Consider the following 18,054-nt stretch of genomic DNA (forward strand, 5'->3'; position numbering starts at 1 on the left):
ATATTTAATTAATATTTAATTTAATTACAATTATTTAATTTTTATTTAATTACAAAGGGCACTAAATGGAGCAATTTTGTTGCAAATGAGCCATTAAAGAACTCTATGATTTTCCAGCACCATGCAAGCTGCAACAAAAAACGGAAAAATTAAAGATGCCGTTTATGCAGAATATCATGCTTGCAGCTACTTTCCTTATTTTTTCAAGCCAATGAATTTTCCTCATTATTCAAGCCAAGGGACAGTTAATTTCCTATATAGCAGATATCGGATAAGGCGGTTCTAATAGTGTACTTCCTTTTTTGATCTGACCCTAGTTTTACGAGTTACGGGTAGCTGTATTTCTTACTATGGGACATGATTGTCTCTTACTAGGTTGCTAGCTACCACTTCAAGCCAGGTTGCTTCTCAACAGTGTGGATCCTCACATGTGTGTTGAGACTACTAGTTTGAGAGAAGCTCTTATTACATGTATTGCACTTGTATGGCTTCTCACCGGTATGGGTTCTCAGATGTACGGCAAGATAATCCTTAGCAGTAAAACACCGCCCGCATACGTCACACTTGAATGGCTTTTCACCAGTGTGGGTTCTCAAGTGGTTAGCAAGATTACTCTTACTAGTATAACTGCGCATGCATACGTCACACTTGTATGGCTTCTCACCGGTATGGGTTCTCAGATGTACAGCAAGATAATCCTTAGCAGTAAAACACCGCCCGCATACGTCACACATGAATGGCTTTTCACCAGTGTGGGTTCTCAAGTGGTTAGCAAGATTACTCTTACTAGTATAACTGCGCATGCATACGTCACACTTGTATGGCTTCTCACCGGTATGGGTTCTCAGATGTACGGCAAGATAATCCTTAACAGTAAAACACCGCCTGCATACGTCACACATAAATGGCTTTTTACCAGTGTGGGTTCTCAAGTGGTTAGCAAGATTACTCTTATCATAAAAACTGCGCATGCATACTTCACACTCGAATGACTCTTCACCAGTGTGTTTTCTCAAGTGCGTTGAAAGATTACTCTTACTAGTATAACTGCGCATGCATACGTCACACTTGAATGGCTTCTCACCAGTGTGGATCCTCACATGTCTGATAAGATTGGGATTTTGAGAGAAGCTCATATTACATGTATTGCACTTGTATGGCTTTTCACCGGTGTGAATTCTCATGTGTATGGAAAGATTATATTTGGAATTAAAGCTCCGCTTGCATAAGTCACAGTTGAATCTCTTTTCACCGGTGTGGGCTCTCATGTGTAAGGCGAGAGTATTCTTAATATTATCGCATATAGATCGTTTCTCGTCATTTTGAAAAGCTGTTTCATTCTTTCGATTTGGTGCGTCCTCTTCTTTTTCGTCTGGTAGTTTCTTCAGCTGATTTGTCGTTTTTCTTGTGGCTGGATTTTCATCCAGAATGTCCACTGGTGAGATATCTGTATTCGACAGCTCAGTTTCAGTCGAGTCCGTTAGAAACCGATTGGACTGATCAGTTTCATTTGCAAAAATGATCGCATGATCAAAGGCTTCTTCTTCATTCATTGAATTCATCTTTGAGGATCCAAACTTGTAAGCTTAACCACGTATCAAGTTGTTTTTATTAAACAATAAAACAAACTAATTTAAAGTTTTCTAGGTGTTGTAGAGTTTTAACTAAAACATTAAAATTATTGCTCAGTCGCCATAAATATTTTTGTAGTTTACATAATAACTTCAGCCATTCTAAACTGAATTAATTTTTTTCATGTCTTAAAAAGACATTGCGTGTACCTTAAACAAAAGAAATTCAGTAATGATGTTTTTGGAATATGAAATGAAAATGGTATGTGTATGCTGCTCGAGATTTTTTTCTTTTAGAATAACGACATTTGTAGACGTTTTTTTTCCTATTTAAAGCGCTTTTTGAACTTTTGGTAACTATGGACTGCGGTTCGCCTTTTACTAGGTTGCAGCTAGAGCCGCAACCATTACTATCTGGAGGATTACATTCGCTCTAAAGAAATCTTTAGGAATTAATGTTCAAACTTGGAGCAAATTTTGGAGATTAATAACTGTTATAATGAATGTATATTATGCTTTCTGTTTTATGCTTTTTTCTTTTAGTTCTTAGTTGTAGGCTATATATTTTTTTGACAAATTATTTTTCGAAGAAGAAATTGTGGTAGAAACTTGTATATAGTAAGAAGTGAATGAAGAAAAATCTTGGAAACACAGAACTACAGAAAAAACATAGATAGTATCATAAAATATAACTTTTGGTTTTGGTTACTATGTAGGAAGAACTTCAGAGAAGATAAAGCACTACAGAAAAAATATCGATAGTATAGATAGTAAACTATGACTGTTGGTTTTGGTTACTATGGGCTCCAGTTTGCGTTCTACTAGGTTTTAGATATAGCTGTAGCTATAAATTTATAATTTCTCTACACACCCCTACACTCTTTTCAGTTACTACAAGCTGCAGTTTGTTTTTACTGTAATTCTTTAAAATGAGCAATTAAACAGCATTGTATTATAGTCCAGTGCTGTGTTACACAAACAAGAAAAAGCCCATTTCTTTTAGCAGAGGAGAAAGAAAAAATGGGAAAAAAATGCCGTCGATGCAGAATATCGTAGTTAAAGCAAATTATCTTGTTTTCCAAGCCAACACATTTTCTTTGTTATTCATGCAAAGATACTCTAAGTTTCCTATACAGGAGTTTCGGACGCGCCGAATATTCCAAATCGTGTGCTTTGTGTTTTGGTCTCAGTTCGTAATTGATTTCAAAACATTTTATTTTCAAAAATTGAATACTAACTATCTCACTTTTTTTTCAAATCAAGACGTTGTTTCTTCAAGACATTTTCAATATGTTTCTAAGACATTTTTGATGATGTTTCAAGGTGTTTTTAAGATATTTTCCTTCAAGATGTTTTTCTTAAAGACGTTCACTATTTTTAGAAGTTATGTGCTATTTTATTTCTTAGTATTGGACTTGATCGTCTCTTACTTTTTTTTTTTTTGGGGGGGGGGGGGTATATAGGTTCCCGGCATGAATGCATGGCCTTAGCACTTATATGCCGACATGAAATGGCTGTACATTATGTCTGTTCTACGTATGCCGATGTCCAGTGGCATAATTTTTTGATCTCCGTACATAACATTTTGCTTTCGTGAAATATGACGCTGATTTTTGTTCATGAAACTTGCTGCATGTGGATTATTTCTTGAAGAAACTAAATTTATCTTGATTCATCTCTTCGAGAAACTTGTTGTATTTTTATTTCTTCTTCATGAAACTTTTTGCATGTTGGCTTTTCTCTTCGTGAAACTTATACGCCTTTTTCTTACATGCTGGTAGTCTAGGGTTAATCTAATCTAACTGACTTAACCTACACACGGTAGTTTAGGTTAGATGGTGCGCCATCTAACATAATACGTGTGTAGGTATCCCACAATGTATATCTAACCTAAAGTGTCTTGGTTAGATCTATTAGGCCAATTCAACCTACTAGCATATAAGAAAAAAGCGTGCAAGTTTCACGAAGAGAAAAGTTATTTCAAGATAAATTAAGTTACCCGAACAAAACCGGTTTCACGAGGAGAAAAATGAATACACACGGTTTACAAAGAGAAAAACCAACATATATAAAGTTTCATGAAGAAAAAGTAAAAAATACCAAGTTTATCAAAGACATGAATCAAGATACATTAGGTTTCTTGAAGAAGAATCCACATGGAAACTGGATTCACGAGGAGAAAAATCAATGTACAAACTTCACAAGAGAAAAATCAACATGTAACAAGTTTAGTGAAGAAGAAATAAAAATATAGCTTGTTTCTCGAAGACATAAATCAGGATACATTAAGTTTCCTGAAGAAATAATCCACATGCAACTATTGTCACGAACAAAAATCACTATGCATCATGGTTCTCGTACAAAAAGCTAACATGCAACAAGTGTCACGAAGAAAAATGTCATGATACATTAAGTCTCACTTAATAAATCACCATATAACAAGTTTCATGAAGAAGAAATGAAAATTTATCAGGTTTCTCGAAAACATAAACCAAACTTACCATCCCTTGGCTTGAATATTGAGGAAAATCTACTGGCTTGAAAAATAAGACAAGTTCCTGCAACCACAATATTCTTCATCAACAGCATTTTTTTCTGTTCTTTCTCCTAAGCTAGGAGGGAACAGCAACTCCACAGAAAGTTGTTTAATGGCTCATTTGAAAGGAAACAGATATTTTTAAAAACATCTAGTAATAAACAAATTAAGAATAATAGAATCAGTTGTTTTTACAAAAAACTGCATTTTTCTATAATACTGTAGTTGCAGTAGGTAGCTAGCAACCTCGTCAGAGACATTCGCATCGCATAGCCAAAACCACAACAACCATACTAACTCCTAAAAATAGTGTCAGGTCAAAAAACAAGTATACTTTTAAAACTTCTTGATCCAAAAACCCAATATATTAAACTTACCGTCCCTTGGCTTGAATATTGAGTAAAATCTACTGGCTTGAAAAACAAGAAAAGTGGCCGCAACCATAATATTCTTCATCAACAGCATCTTTTTTCTTTTCTTTCTTCTAAGCTATGAGGGCACGGCAACATCACAGAGAGCTATTTAATGGCTTATTTGAAAGGAAATAGATGTGTTTAAAAACATTTGGTAATTAAAATAAAATAAAATTGAATCATCTTTTTACAAAAAAACTGCATTTTTGAATAACACTGTAGTTGCAATAGGTAGCTAACCTACTAAGAGACAATCATGTCCCATAGCCAAAAATACAACATCCGGTAATAACTCCTAAATATAGTGTTAGACCAAAACAAGAAGTATACTATTAAACTGCCTGGTCCAAAAACCCTATATGTAAAACTTACCATCCCTTGGCTTCAATATTGAGGAAAATCCATTGGCATGAAAAACAAGAAAAGTGGCTGAAACCACATTATTCTTCATCAACAGCATCTTTTTTCTTTCTCCCAAGGTATGAGGGCATGGCAACATCACTGAGAGTTGTTTAATGGCTCATTTGAAAGGAAATAGATGTATTTAAAAACATCTTGTAAAAAAAAATTGAATCACTTTTTTTTTACAAAAAACTTTATTTTTCTATAACACTGTAGTTGGAGCAGGTAGCTAGTAAACTAGTAAGAGACAATCACGTCCCATAGTAAAACATACAACAACCAATATTAACTTCGAAAAATAGTGTGAGATCAAAACATGAAGTTTATTATCAAATCCACTTGGTTTAAAAATCCTATGCATAAAACTTACCGTCCCTCCACTTGAATATTGAGGAAAATCTACTGGCTTGAAAAACAAGAAAAGTGGGCAGCATCACAACATTCTGCATCAACAGCGTCTTCATTTCTTTCTTTCCGTTCTTTCTCTGCAGCTAGCAAAGCACTGAAACATAGAGAGTTGTTTAATGGCTCATTTTAAAGGAAATGAATGTATTGAAAAACTTTTGTAATTAATAAAAATAACGTTTAATTTAGCAAACCCGGCATAGAGGGGAGTAATGTAGCTGCCAATTAAATATGATTACAGATAGTAATATAGCACTGTGTGTAATCTAAGATTAAATAAAAAAAAAAAAATCAGTTTACTGTGATCAACATTAGATCGTTGCCTAATAATGTCACGTGAATTGAGGTCAGAGGGAAGGCTTGGGTTTCACAAAGAAGCCTTGGCTGCCAGTAAATCAGCAGTATTATCATATTTAATGCCTTTATGGCTTGGAACGTGCTGGAAATCTGTCTCACCCTGGACCGATCCATTTGAATAGATTTTCCTATGATTAAAGGCTCCAGTAAAGGGTTGCGCAGAAGGGGAATACTGACCCTGATGTGGGACCTTCAGTTGAAAATGATTCCAAGATGAATGGCCATTGGTGCGAGCTGTTTTCAAAGCAAAGGTATGATTATGCACAACATGCTTGCTTCCGTAAGCTTGAATTCGCAAGAAATATTTCTTCCTTTGACTGGATAATGTTTCACTTAGTGAGACCAAGCCAGACAATAGTTTAAAGGCTGTAAAGAAATGCCTCATTCTTATCTCTTCCTTAGCTACATGCAATAGAGTTTTTATATTTACGTCGTAGTTCTAATAAAACTATGATGACATTCATTATCTAGTAAGTGAAACTGCAGTTCTTTGTAAAAATATTGTTTTTTTTTAATTACAAATGTTATAATAATGTTATAATAAAATCAGCTGCTACAGTGCTATAGAAAAATGTTCTACTACACTATTTGTTTAATACTCTACTACAGTATTTATAATGAACTATAGCAATCTTTTTTCTTAGATTTTAAAACAACTAGTTTCAAAAAAAGTAAAAAGCCAATCTTCTAAAACTTTATCCCTAGGCCATTGTGGATATAGAAAAACTTCGATAGAATACATAATAAGTCATTTTTATAACATTTATTGGCAAGAGGAGCCTAGCGCACAAGAAGCACGACGATTCTTTAGCTCAGATGTTGATGGATCAAAACTTACCAAAGGATGGTGAGGTTACGACCCAGCGCGCTGTTCTATGTTCTAAAGAAATTCAGGAATTGAAGAGGCACTGTCGTAAACATCACGGAAGATTTCACTTCGTTCACTCCTATTATTATGGGTAATGAGGTATTGATTCATCAGTCTCTCAATATGGTTTTTGTATTAAATATGTTAGTCAATATGGACTAGAGTTCTTTCTTTTCTATAAACAAGTTTACCGTTAAAACCTTGCTTAGATATATACCTGTTTACAAACAGTAAATCTTTGGAATAGTAAAAGACGAATCACGAAGGATCAGGCGGCTAACTAAGTCGAATATATGCAATGGTTTGTTCTTTTAATGATCTTCTTTTTACTATAAAAACATCATCTTGCATACGAAGTTCTAAATATGATTTTTTTTTTTACTACTCAAAGACGTCATTCATCAATCTTGTGCATGAAAATCTAGTGTTTCGTAAAAATTTAACTCTATTTTAAAAAATTTTTTCTGTTAATTACAAAAGGTCATCAATCTCTTTTAAAATTAGCCATTAAACAGTTCTCTATGATTTTCCAGTGCCCCGCTAGCAATGGCGAAAAAAAGATGCCGTCGATCCAGAATAACGTAGTTGAAGCAAATTTTCATGTTTTTCAAGCCAATGGATCTTCTTATTTATTCAAGCAAAGGAGCTGAACATTTCCTACCCAGGGGTTTTGGAGAAGGCGATTCTAATAGTATAATTTGCGTTTTGATCTGAGTCTATTTGTAGGAACTATGGGCTCTATGATTTCTTAATATGGGACGTGATCATACAAAAATGTAGCTTTTTGTAAAAAATGATTCTATTTTTGAAAACTATTAATTTAATTACAAATATTTAATTAAATATTTATATTTAATTTAATTATATTTATTTCAAAATTATATTTATTAATTATAATTAATAATAATTAATTAATAATTTAGTAATTAATTAATAATTAATTAATTATTATTTATTAATTATATTTAATTATAATTATATTTAATAAATACTATATATTTAATTATATTTAATTAATATTTAATTTAATTACAAATATTTAATTACAAAGGGCACTAAATGGAGCAATTTTGTTGCAAATGAGCCATTAAAGAACTCTATGATTTTCCAGCGCCCTGCAAGCTGCAACGAAAAAAACGGAAAAATTAAAGATGCCGTTTATGCAGAATATATCATGCTTGGAGCTACTTTCCTTATTTTTTCAAGTCAATGAATTTTCCTCGTTATTCAAGCCAAGGGACAGATAATTTCCTATATAGCAGATATCGGATAAGGCGGTTCTAGTAGTGTACTTCATTTTTTGATCTGACCCTAGTTTTACGAGTTACGGGTAGCTGTATTTCCTACTATGGGACATGATTGTCTCTAACTAGGTTGCTAGCTACCGCTGCAAGCCGGGTGGCTTCTCAACAGTGTGGATCCTCACATGCCTATTGAGATTACTAGTTTGAGAGAAGCTCTTATTACATGTATTGCACTTGTATGGCTTCTCACCGGTATGGGTTCTCAGATGTACGGCAAGATAATCCTTAGCAGTAAAACACCGCCCGCATACGTCACACATAAATGGCTTTTCACCAGTGTGGGTTCTCAAGTGGTTAGCAAGATTACTCTTACTAGTATAACTGCGCATGCATACGTCACACTTGTATGGCTTCTCACCAGTGTGGATCCTCACATGTCTGATAAGAGTGGGATTTTGAGAAAAGCTCATGTTACATGTATTGCACTTGTATGGCTTTTCACCGGTGTGGATTCTCATGTGTATGGAAAGATTATATTTGGAATTAAAGCTCCGCCCGCATACGTCACACTTGAATGGCTTTTCACCAGTGTGGGTTCTCAAGTGGTTAGTAAGATTACTCTTACTAGTATAACTGCGCATGCATACGTCACACTTGTATGGCTTCTCACCGGTATGGGTTCTCAGATGTACGGCGAGATAATCCTTAGCAGTAAAACACCGCCCGCATACGTCACACATGAATGGCTTTTCACCAGTGTGGGCTCTCAAGTGGTTAGCAAGATTACTCTTACTAGTATAACTGCGCATGCATACGTCACACTTGTATGGCTTCTCACCGGTATGGGTTCTCAGATGTACGGCAAGATAATCCTTAACAGTAAAACACCGCCTGCATACGTCACACATAAATGGCTTTTTACCAGTGTGGGTTCTCAAGTGGTTAGCAAGATTACTCTTATCATAAAAACTGCGCATGCATACTTCACACTCGAATGACTCTTCACCAGTGTGTTTTCTCAAGTGCGTTGAAAGATTACTCTTACTAGTATAACTGCGCATGCATACGTCACACTTGAATGGCTTCTCACCAGTGTGGATCCTCACATGTCTGATAAGATTGGGATTTTGAGAGAAGCTCATATTACATGTATTGCACTTGTATGGCTTTTCACCGGTGTGAATTCTCATGTGTATGGAAAGATTATATTTGGAATTAAAGCTCCGCTTGCATAAGTCACAGTTGAATGTCTTTTTACCGGTGTGGGCTCTCATGTGTAAGGCGAGAGTATTCTTAAGATTATCGCATATAGATTGTTTCTCGTCATTTTGAAAAGCTGTTTCATTCTTTCGATTTGGTGCGTCCTCTTCTTTTTCGTCTGGTAGTTTCTTCAGCTGATTTGTCGTTTTTCTTGTGACTGGATTTTCATCCAGAATGTCCACTGGTGAGATATCTGTATTCGACAGCTCAGTTTCAGTAGAGTCCGTTAGAAACCGATTGGACTGATCAGTTTCATTTGCAAAAATGATCGCATGATCAAAGGCTTCTTCTTCATTCATTGAATTCATCTTTGAGGGTTCAAATTTGTAAGCTTAACCACGTATCAAGTTGTTTTTATTAAACAATAAAATAAACTAATTTAAATTTTCCAGGTATTTTAGAGTTTTAACTAAAACATTAAAATTATTGCTCAGTCGCCATAAATATTTTTGTAGTTTACATAATAACTTCAGCCATTATAAACTGAATTAATTTTTTTCATGTCTTAAAAAGACATTGCGTGTACCTTAAACAAAAGAAATTCAGTAATGATGTTTTTGGAATATGAAATGAAAATGGTATGTGTATGCTGCTCGAGATTTTTTTCTTTTAGAATAACGACATTTGTAGACGTGTTTTTCATATTTAAAGCGCTTTTTGAACTTTTGGTAACTATGGACTGCGGTTCGCCTTTTACTAGGTTGCAGCTAGAGCTGCAGCCATGATTATCTGAAGGATTACATTATCTCTAGAGAAATCCTTAGGAATTAAACTTGGAGCAAATTTTGGAGATTAATAACTTATAGTGAATGTATTTTATACTTTTTGTTTTGGCTTTTTTTCTTTTAGTTCTTAGTTGTAGGCTATATATTTTTTTGACAAATTATTTTTCGAAGAAGAAATTGCAGTAGAAACTTGTATAAAGTAAGAAGTGAATGAAGAAAAATATTGTATTTCATTTTTTTTCAAAATTGCATAAAACTGAGAAAAGTATCTAACCAATCGAAACAATTACTTGGAAACACATAACTACAGAAAAAACATAGATAGTATCATAGAATATAACTTTTGGTTTTGGTTACTATGTAGGAAGAACTTCAGAAAAGATAAAGCACTACAGAAAAAATATGGATAGTATAGATAGTAAAATATGACTTCTGGTTTTGGTTACTATGGGCTCCAGTTTGCGTTCTACTAGGTTGTAGATATAGCTGTAGCCATAAATTTATAATTTCTCTACACACCTCTACACTCTTTTCAGTTACTACAAGCTGCAGTTTGTTTTTTCTGTAATTCTATAAAATGAGCAATTAAACAGCATTCTATTATAGTCCAATGCTGCGTTACATAAACAAGAAAAAGCCCATTCCTTTTAGCAGAGGAGAAAGAAAAAATGGGAAAAAAATGCCGTCGATGCAGAATATCGTAGTTAAAGCAAATTATCTTGTTTTTCAAGCCAATACATTTTCTTTGTTATTCATGCAAAGATACTCTAAGTTTCCTATACAGGAGTTTCGGACGCGCCAAATATTCCAAATAGTGTGCTTTGTGTTTCGGTCTGAGTTCGTAATTGATTTCAAAACATTTTATTTTCAAAAATTGGATACTAACAATTTCACTTTTTTTCAAATCAAGACGTTGTTTCTTCAAGACATTTTCAATATGTTTCTTAGACGTTTTTCATGATATTTCAAGGTGTTTTTAAGATATATTCCTTCAAGACGTTTTTCTTAAAGACGTTCAGTATTTTTAGAAGTTATGTGTTATTTTATTTCTTAGTATTGGACTTGATCGTCTCTTACTTTGTTTTTTTTTTTGGTGGGGAGGTTATATAGGTTCCCTGCATGTATGCATGGCCTTAGCACTTATATGCCGACATGAAATGGCTGTACAATATGTCTGTTCTACGTATGCTGATGTCCAGTGGCATAATTTTCTGATCTCCGTACATAACATTTTGCTTTCGTGAAATATGACGCTTGCTGATTTTTGTTCATGGAACTTGCTGCATGTGGATTATTTCTTGAAGAAACTAAATTTATCTTGATTCATCTCTTCAAGAAACTTGTTATATTTTTATTTCTTCTTCTTGAAACTTTTTGCATGTTGGCTTTTCTCTTCGTGAAACTTATACGCCTTTTTCTTACATGCTGGTAGTCTAGGGTTAATCTAATCTAACTGACTTAACCTACACACGGTAGTTTAGGTTAGATGGTGCGCCATCTAACATAATACGTGTGTAGGTATCCCACAATGTATATCTAACCTAAAGTGTCTTGGTTAGATCTATTAGGCCAATTCAACCTACTAGCATATAAGAAAAAAGCGTGCAAGTTTCACGAAGAGAAAAGTTATTTCAAGATAAATTAAGTTACGCGAACAAAACCGGTTTCACGAGGAGAAAAATGAATACACAAGGTTTACAAAGAGAAAAACCAACATATATAAAGTTTCATGAAGAAAAAGTAAAAAATACCAAGTTTCTCAAAGACATAAATCAAGATACATTAGGTTTCTTGAAGAAGAATCCACATGGAAACTGGATTCACGAGGAGAAAAATCAATGTACAAACTTCACAAGAGAAAAATCAACATGTAACAAGTTTAGTGAAGAAGAAATAAAAATATATCTTGTTTCTCGAAGACATAAATCAGGATACATTAAGTTTCCTGAAGAAATAATCCACATGCAACTATTGTCACGAACAAAAATCACTATGCATCATGGTTCTCGTACAAAAAGCTAACATGCAACAAGTGTCACGAAGAAAAATGTCATGATACATTAAGTCTCACTTAATAAATCACCATATAACAAGTTTCATGAAGAAGAAATGAAAATTTATCAGGTTTCTCGAAAACATAAACCAAACTTACCATCCCTTGGCTTGAATATTGAGGAAAATCTACTGGCTTGAAAAATAAGACAAGTGCCTGCAACCACAATATTCTTCATCAACAGCATTTTTTTCTGTTCTTTCTCCTAAGCTAGGAGGGAACAGCAACTCCACAGAAAGTTGTTTAATGGCTCATTTGAAAGGAAACAGATATTTTTAAAAACATCTAGTAATAAACAAATTAAGAATAATAGAATCAGTTGTTTTTACAAAAAACTGCATTTTTCTATAATACTGTAGTTGCAGTAGGTAGCTACCAACCTCGTCAGAGACATTCACATCGCATAACAAAAACCACAACAACCATAATAACTCCTAAAAATAGTGTCAGGTCAAAAAACAAGTATACTTTTAAAACTTCTTGATCCAAAAACCCAATATATTAAACTTACCGTCCCTTGGCTTGAATATTGAGGAAAATCTACTGGCTTGAAAAACAAGAAAAGTGGCCGCAACCATAATATTCTTCATCAACAGCATCTTTTTTCTTTTCTTCCGCCTAAGCTATGAGGGCACGGCAACATCACAGAGAGCTATTTAATGGCTTATTTGAAAGGAAATAGATGTGTTTAAAAATATTTGGTAATTAAAATAAAATGAAATTGAATCACCTTTTTACAAAAAAACTGCATTTTTGAATAACACTGTAGTTGCAATAGGTAGCTAACCTACTAAGAGACAATCATGTCCCATAGCCAAAAATACAACATCCGGTAATAACTCCTAAATATAGTGTTAGACCGAAACAAGAAGTATACTATTAAACTGCCTGGTCCAAAAACCCTATATGTAAAACTTACCATCCCTTGGCTTCAATATTGAGGAAAATTTATTGGCTTGAAAAACAAGAAAAGTGACTGAAACTACATTATTCTTCATCAACAGCATCTTTTTTCTTTCTCCCAAGATATGAGGGCATGGCAACATCACTGAGAGCTGTTTAATGGCTCATTTGAAAGAAAATAGATGTATTTAAAAACATCTTGTAAAAAAAAATTGAATCACTTTTTTTTTTACAAAAAACTTTATTTTTCTATAACACTGTAGTTGGAGCAGGTAGCTAGTAAACTAGTAAGAGACAATCACGTCCCATAGTAAAACATACAACAACCAATATTAACTTCGAAAAATAGTGTGAGATCAAAACATGAAGTTTATTATTGAATCCACTTGGTTTAAAAATCCTATGCATAAAACTTACCGTCCCTCCACTTGAATATTGAGGAAAATCTACTGGCTTGAAAAACAAGAAAAATGGGCAGCATCACAACATTCTGCATCAACAGCGTCTTCATTTCTTTCTTTCCGTTTTTTCTCTGCAGCTAGCAAAGCACTGAAACATAGAGAGTTGTTTAATGGCTCATTTTAAAGGAAATGAATGTATTGAAAAACTTTTGTAATTAATAAAAATAACGTTTAATTTAGCAAACCCGTCATAGAGGGGAGTAATGTAGCTGCCAATTAGATATGATTACAGATAGTAATATAGCACTGTGTGTAATCTAAGATTAAATAAAAAAAAAAATCAGTTTACTGTGATCAACATTAGATCGTTGCCTAATAATGTCACGTGAATTGAGGTCAGAGGGAAGGCTTGGGTTTCACAAAGAAGCCTTGGCTGCCAGTAAATCAGCAGTATCATCATATTTAATGCCTTTATGGCTTGGAACGTGCTGGAAATCTGTCTCACCCTGGACCGATCCATTTGAATAGATTTTCCTATGATTAAAGGCTCCAGTAAAGGGTTGCGCAGAAGGGGAATACTGACCCTGATGTGGGACCTTCAGTTGAAAATGATTCCAAGATGAATGGCCATTGGTGCGAGCTGTTTTCAAAGCAAAGGTATGATTATGCACAACATGCTTGCTTCCGTAAGCTTGAATTCGCAAGAAATATTTCTTCCTTTGACTGGATAATGTTTCACTTAGTGAGACCAAGCCAGACAATAGTTTAAAGGCTGTAAAGAAATGCCTCATTCTTATCTCTTCCTTAGCTACATGCAATAGAGTTTTTATATTTACGTCGTAGTTCTAATAAAACTATGATGACATTCATTATCTAGTAAGTGAAACTGCAGTTCTTTGTAAAAATATTGTTTTTTTTTAATTACAAATGTTATAATAATGTTATAATAAAATCAGCTGCTACAGTGCTATAGAAAAATGTTCTACTACACTATTTGTTTAATACTCTACTACAGTATTTATAATGAACTATAGCAATCTTTTTTCTTAGATTTTAAAACAACTAGTTTCAAAAAAAGTAAAAAGCCAATCTTCTAAAACTATCCCTAGGCCATTGTGGATATAGAAAAACTTCGATAGAATACATAATAAGTCATTTTTATAACATTTATTGGCAAGAGGAGCCTAGCGCACAAGAAGCACGACGATTCTTTAGCTCAGATGTTGATGGATCAAAACTTACCAAAGGATGGTGAGGTTACGACCCAGCGCGCTGTTCTATGTTCTAAAGAAATTCAGGAATTGAAGAGGCACTGTCGTAAACATCACGGAAGATTTCACTTCGTTCACTCCTATTATTATGGGTAATGAGGTATTGATTCATCAGTCTCTCAATATGGTTTTTGTATTAAATATGTTAGTCAATATGGACTAGAGTTCTTTCTTTTCTATAAACAAGTTTACCGTTAAAACCTTGCTTAGATATATACCTGTTTACAAACAGTAAATCTTTGGAATAGTAAAAGACGAATCACGAAGGATCAGGCGGCTAACTAAGTCGAATATATGCTATGGTTTGTTCTTTTAATGATCTTCTTTTTACTATAAAAATATCATCTTGCATACGAAGTTCTAAATAAGATTTTTTTTTTTTAACTACTCAAAGACGTCATTCATCAATCTTGTGCATGAAAATCTAGTGTTTCGTAAAAATTTAACTCTATTTTAAAATTTTTTTCTGTTAATTACAAAAGGTCATCAATCTCTTTTAAAATTAGCCTTTAAACAGTTCTCTATGATTTTCCAGTGCCCCGCTAGCAATGGCGAAAAAAAGATGCCGTCGATCCAGAATAACGTAGTTGAAGCAAATTTTCATGTTTTTCAAGCCAATGGATCTTCTTATTTATTCAAGCAAAGGAGCTGAACATTTCCTACCCAGGGGTTTTGGAGAAGGCGATTCTAATAGTATAATTTGCGTTTTGATCTGAGTCTATTTGTAGGAACTATGGGCTCTATGATTTCTTAATATGGGACGTGATCATACAAAAATGTAGCTTTTTGTAAAAAATGATTCTATTTTTGAAAACTATTAATTTAATTACAAATATTTAATTAAATATTTATATTTAATTTAATTATATTTATTTCAAAATTATATTTATTAATTATAATTAATAATAATTAATTAATAATTTAGTAATTAATTAATAATTAATTAATTATTATTTATTAATTATATTTAATTATAATTATATTTAATAAATACTATATATTTAATTATATTTAATTAATATTTAATTTAATTACAAATATTTAATTACAAAGGGCACTAAATGGAGCAATTTTGTTGCAAATGAGCCATTAAAGAACTCTATGATTTTCCAGCGCCCTGCAAGCTGCAACGAAAAAAACGGAAAAATTAAAGATGCCGTTTATGCAGAATATATCATGCTTGGAGCTACTTTCCTTATTTTTTCAAGTCAATGAATTTTCCTCGTTATTCAAGCCAATTTACAGTTAATTTCCTATATAGCAGATATCGGATAAGGCGGTTCTAATAGTGTACTTCATTTTTTGATCTGACCCTAGTTTTACGAGTTACGGGTAGCTGTATTTCTTACTATGGGACATGATTGTCTCTAACTAGGTTGCTAGCTACCGCTGCAAGCCGGGTGGCTTCTCAACAGTGTGGATCCTCACATGCCTATTGAGATTACTAGTTTGAGAGAAGCTCTTATTACATGTATTGCACTTGTATGGCTTCTCACCGGTATGGGTTCTCAGATGTACGGCAAGATAATCCTTAGCAGTAAAACACCGCCCGTATACGTCACACATAAATGGCTTTTCACCAGTGTGGGTTCTCAAGTGGTTAGCAAGATTACTCTTACTAGTATAACTGCGCATGCATACGTCACACTTGTATGGCTTCTCACCTGTGGGTTCTCAAGTGGTTAGCAAGATTACTCTTACTAGTATAACTGCGCATGCATACGTCACACTTGTATGGCTTCTCACCAGTGTGGATCCTCACATGTCTGATAAGAGTGGGATTTTGAGAAAAGCTCATGTTACATGTATTGCACTTGTATGGCTTCTCACCAGTGTGGATCCTCACATGGTTGATAAGAGTGGGATTTTGAGAAAAGCTCATGTTACATGTATTGCACTTGTATGGCTTTTCACCGGTGTGGATTCTCATGTGTATGGAAAGATTATATTTGGAATTAAAGCTCCGCCCGCATACGTCACACTTGAATGGCTTTTCACCAGTGTGGGTTCTCAAGTGGTTAGTAAGATTACTCTTACTAGTATAACTGCGCATGCATACGTCACACTTGTATGGCTTCTCACCGGTATGGGTTCTCAGATGTACGGCGAGATAATCCTTAGCAGTAAAACACCGCCCGCATACGTCACACATGAACGGCTTTTCACCAGTGTGGGTTCTCAAGTGGTTAGCAAGATTACTCTTACTAGTATAACTGCGCATGCATACGTCACACTTGTATGGCTTCTCACCGGTATGGGTTCTCAGATGTACGGCAAGATAATCCTTAACAGTAAAACACCGCCTGCATACGTCACACATAAATGGCTTTTTACCAGTGTGGGTTCTCAAGTGGTTAGCAAGATTACTCTTATCATAAAAACTGCGCATGCATACTTCACACTCGAATGACTCTTCACCAGTGTGTTTTCTCAAGTGCGTTGAAAGATTACTCTTACTAGTATAACTGCGCATGCATACGTCACACTTGAATGGCTTCTCACCAGTGTGGATCCTCACATGTCTGATAAGATTGGGATTTTGAGAGAAGCTCATATTACATGTATTGCACTTGTATGGCTTTTCACCGGTGTGGATTCTCATGTGTATGGAAAGATTATATTTGGAATTAAAGCTCCGCTTGCATACGTCACACTTGAATGTCTTTTTACCGGTGTGGGCTCTCATGTGTAAGGCGAGAGTATTCTTAAGATTATCGCATATAGATTGTTTCTCGTCATTTTGAAAAGCTGTTTCATTCTTTCGATTTGGTGCGTCCTCTTCTTTTTCGTCTGGTAGTTTCTTCAGCTGATTTGTCGTTTTTCTTGTGACTGGATTTTCATCCAGAATGTCCACTGGTGAGATATCTGTATTCGACAGCTCAGTTTCAGTAGAGTCCGTTAGAAACCGATTGGACTGATCAGTTTCATTTGCAAAAATGATCGCATGATCAAAGGCTTCTTCTTCATTCATTGAATTCATCTTTGAGGGTTCAAATTTGTAAGCTTAACCACGTATCAAGTTGTTTTTATTAAACAATAAAATAAACTAATTTAAATTTTCCAGGTATTTTAGAGTTTTAACTAAAACATTAAAATTATTGCTCAGTCGCCATAAATATTTTTGTAGTTTACATAATAACTTCAGCCATTATAAACTGAATTAATTTTTTTCATGTCTTAAAAAGACATTGCGTGTACCTTAAACAAAAGAAATTCAGTAATGATGTTTTTGGAATATGAAATGAAAATGGTATGTGTATGCTGCTCGAGATTTTTTTCTTTTAGAATAACGACATTTGTAGACGTGTTTTTCATATTTAAAGCGCTTTTTGAACTTTTGGTAACTATGGACTGCGGTTCGCCTTTTACTAGGTTGCAGCTAGAGCTGCAGCCATGATTATCTGAAGGATTACATTATCTCTAGAGAAATCCTTAGGAATTAAACTTGGAGCAAATTTTGGAGATTAATAACTTATAGTGAATGTATTTTATACTTTTTGTTTTGGCTTTTTTTCTTTTAGTTCTTAGTTGTAGGCTATATATTTTTTTGACAAATTATTTTTCGAAGAAGAAATTGCAGTAGAAACTTGTATAAAGTAAGAAGTGAATGAAGAAAAATATTGTATTTCATTTTTTTTCAAAATT

At 34.0% G+C, this 18,054-nt stretch overlaps 3 protein-coding genes across 3 annotated transcripts; all 3 read right to left on the reverse strand.

Moving 5' to 3' along the window:
* Positions 1-227: 227 nt before the first annotated feature.
* Positions 228-1,562, reverse strand: LOC136028478 (zinc finger protein OZF-like). Its single transcript, XM_065706320.1, has one exon. It carries the CDS (start codon positions 1,560-1,562, stop codon positions 384-386), a length of 1,179 nt encoding a protein of 392 aa, XP_065562392.1. The 3' UTR covers positions 228-383.
* A 6,371-nt stretch (positions 1,563-7,933) lies between these two features.
* On the reverse strand, positions 7,934-9,582 carry LOC136028479 (zinc finger protein OZF-like). Its single transcript, XM_065706321.1, has one exon. It carries the CDS (start codon positions 9,362-9,364, stop codon positions 7,934-7,936), a length of 1,431 nt encoding a protein of 476 aa, XP_065562393.1. The 5' UTR covers positions 9,365-9,582.
* A 6,210-nt stretch (positions 9,583-15,792) lies between these two features.
* Positions 15,793-17,607, reverse strand: LOC136028480 (zinc finger protein OZF-like). Its single transcript, XM_065706323.1, has 2 exons — positions 16,074-17,607; positions 15,793-16,036 (listed from the first exon to the last, which is right to left on the reverse strand). The coding sequence occupies exons 1-2, from the start codon at positions 17,387-17,389 to the stop codon at positions 15,793-15,795; spliced, it is 1,560 nt and encodes a 519-aa protein (XP_065562395.1). The 5' UTR covers positions 17,390-17,607.
* Positions 17,608-18,054: the final 447 nt, after the last annotated feature.

The sequence above is a fragment of the Artemia franciscana genome, chromosome 6, assembly GCF_032884065.1.
Source record: "Artemia franciscana chromosome 6, ASM3288406v1, whole genome shotgun sequence".
Lineage (NCBI taxonomy): Eukaryota > Metazoa > Arthropoda > Branchiopoda > Anostraca > Artemiidae > Artemia > Artemia franciscana.

Excerpts from the sequence above, each read along its gene's own strand:
- LOC136028480 (XM_065706323.1), bottom strand. The coding sequence starts at position 17,389 with ATGAATTCAATGAATGAAGAAGAAGCCTTTGATCATGCGATCATTTTT. Across the intron at positions 16,037-16,073 it reads AACCACTTGAGAACCCACAG|TTATACTAGTAAGAGTAATC; the intron begins GTGAGAAGCCAT and ends ATGCATGCGCAG.
- LOC136028478 (XM_065706320.1), bottom strand. The coding sequence starts at position 1,562 with ATGAATTCAATGAATGAAGAAGAAGCCTTTGATCATGCGATCATTTTT.
- LOC136028479 (XM_065706321.1), bottom strand. The coding sequence starts at position 9,364 with ATGAATTCAATGAATGAAGAAGAAGCCTTTGATCATGCGATCATTTTT.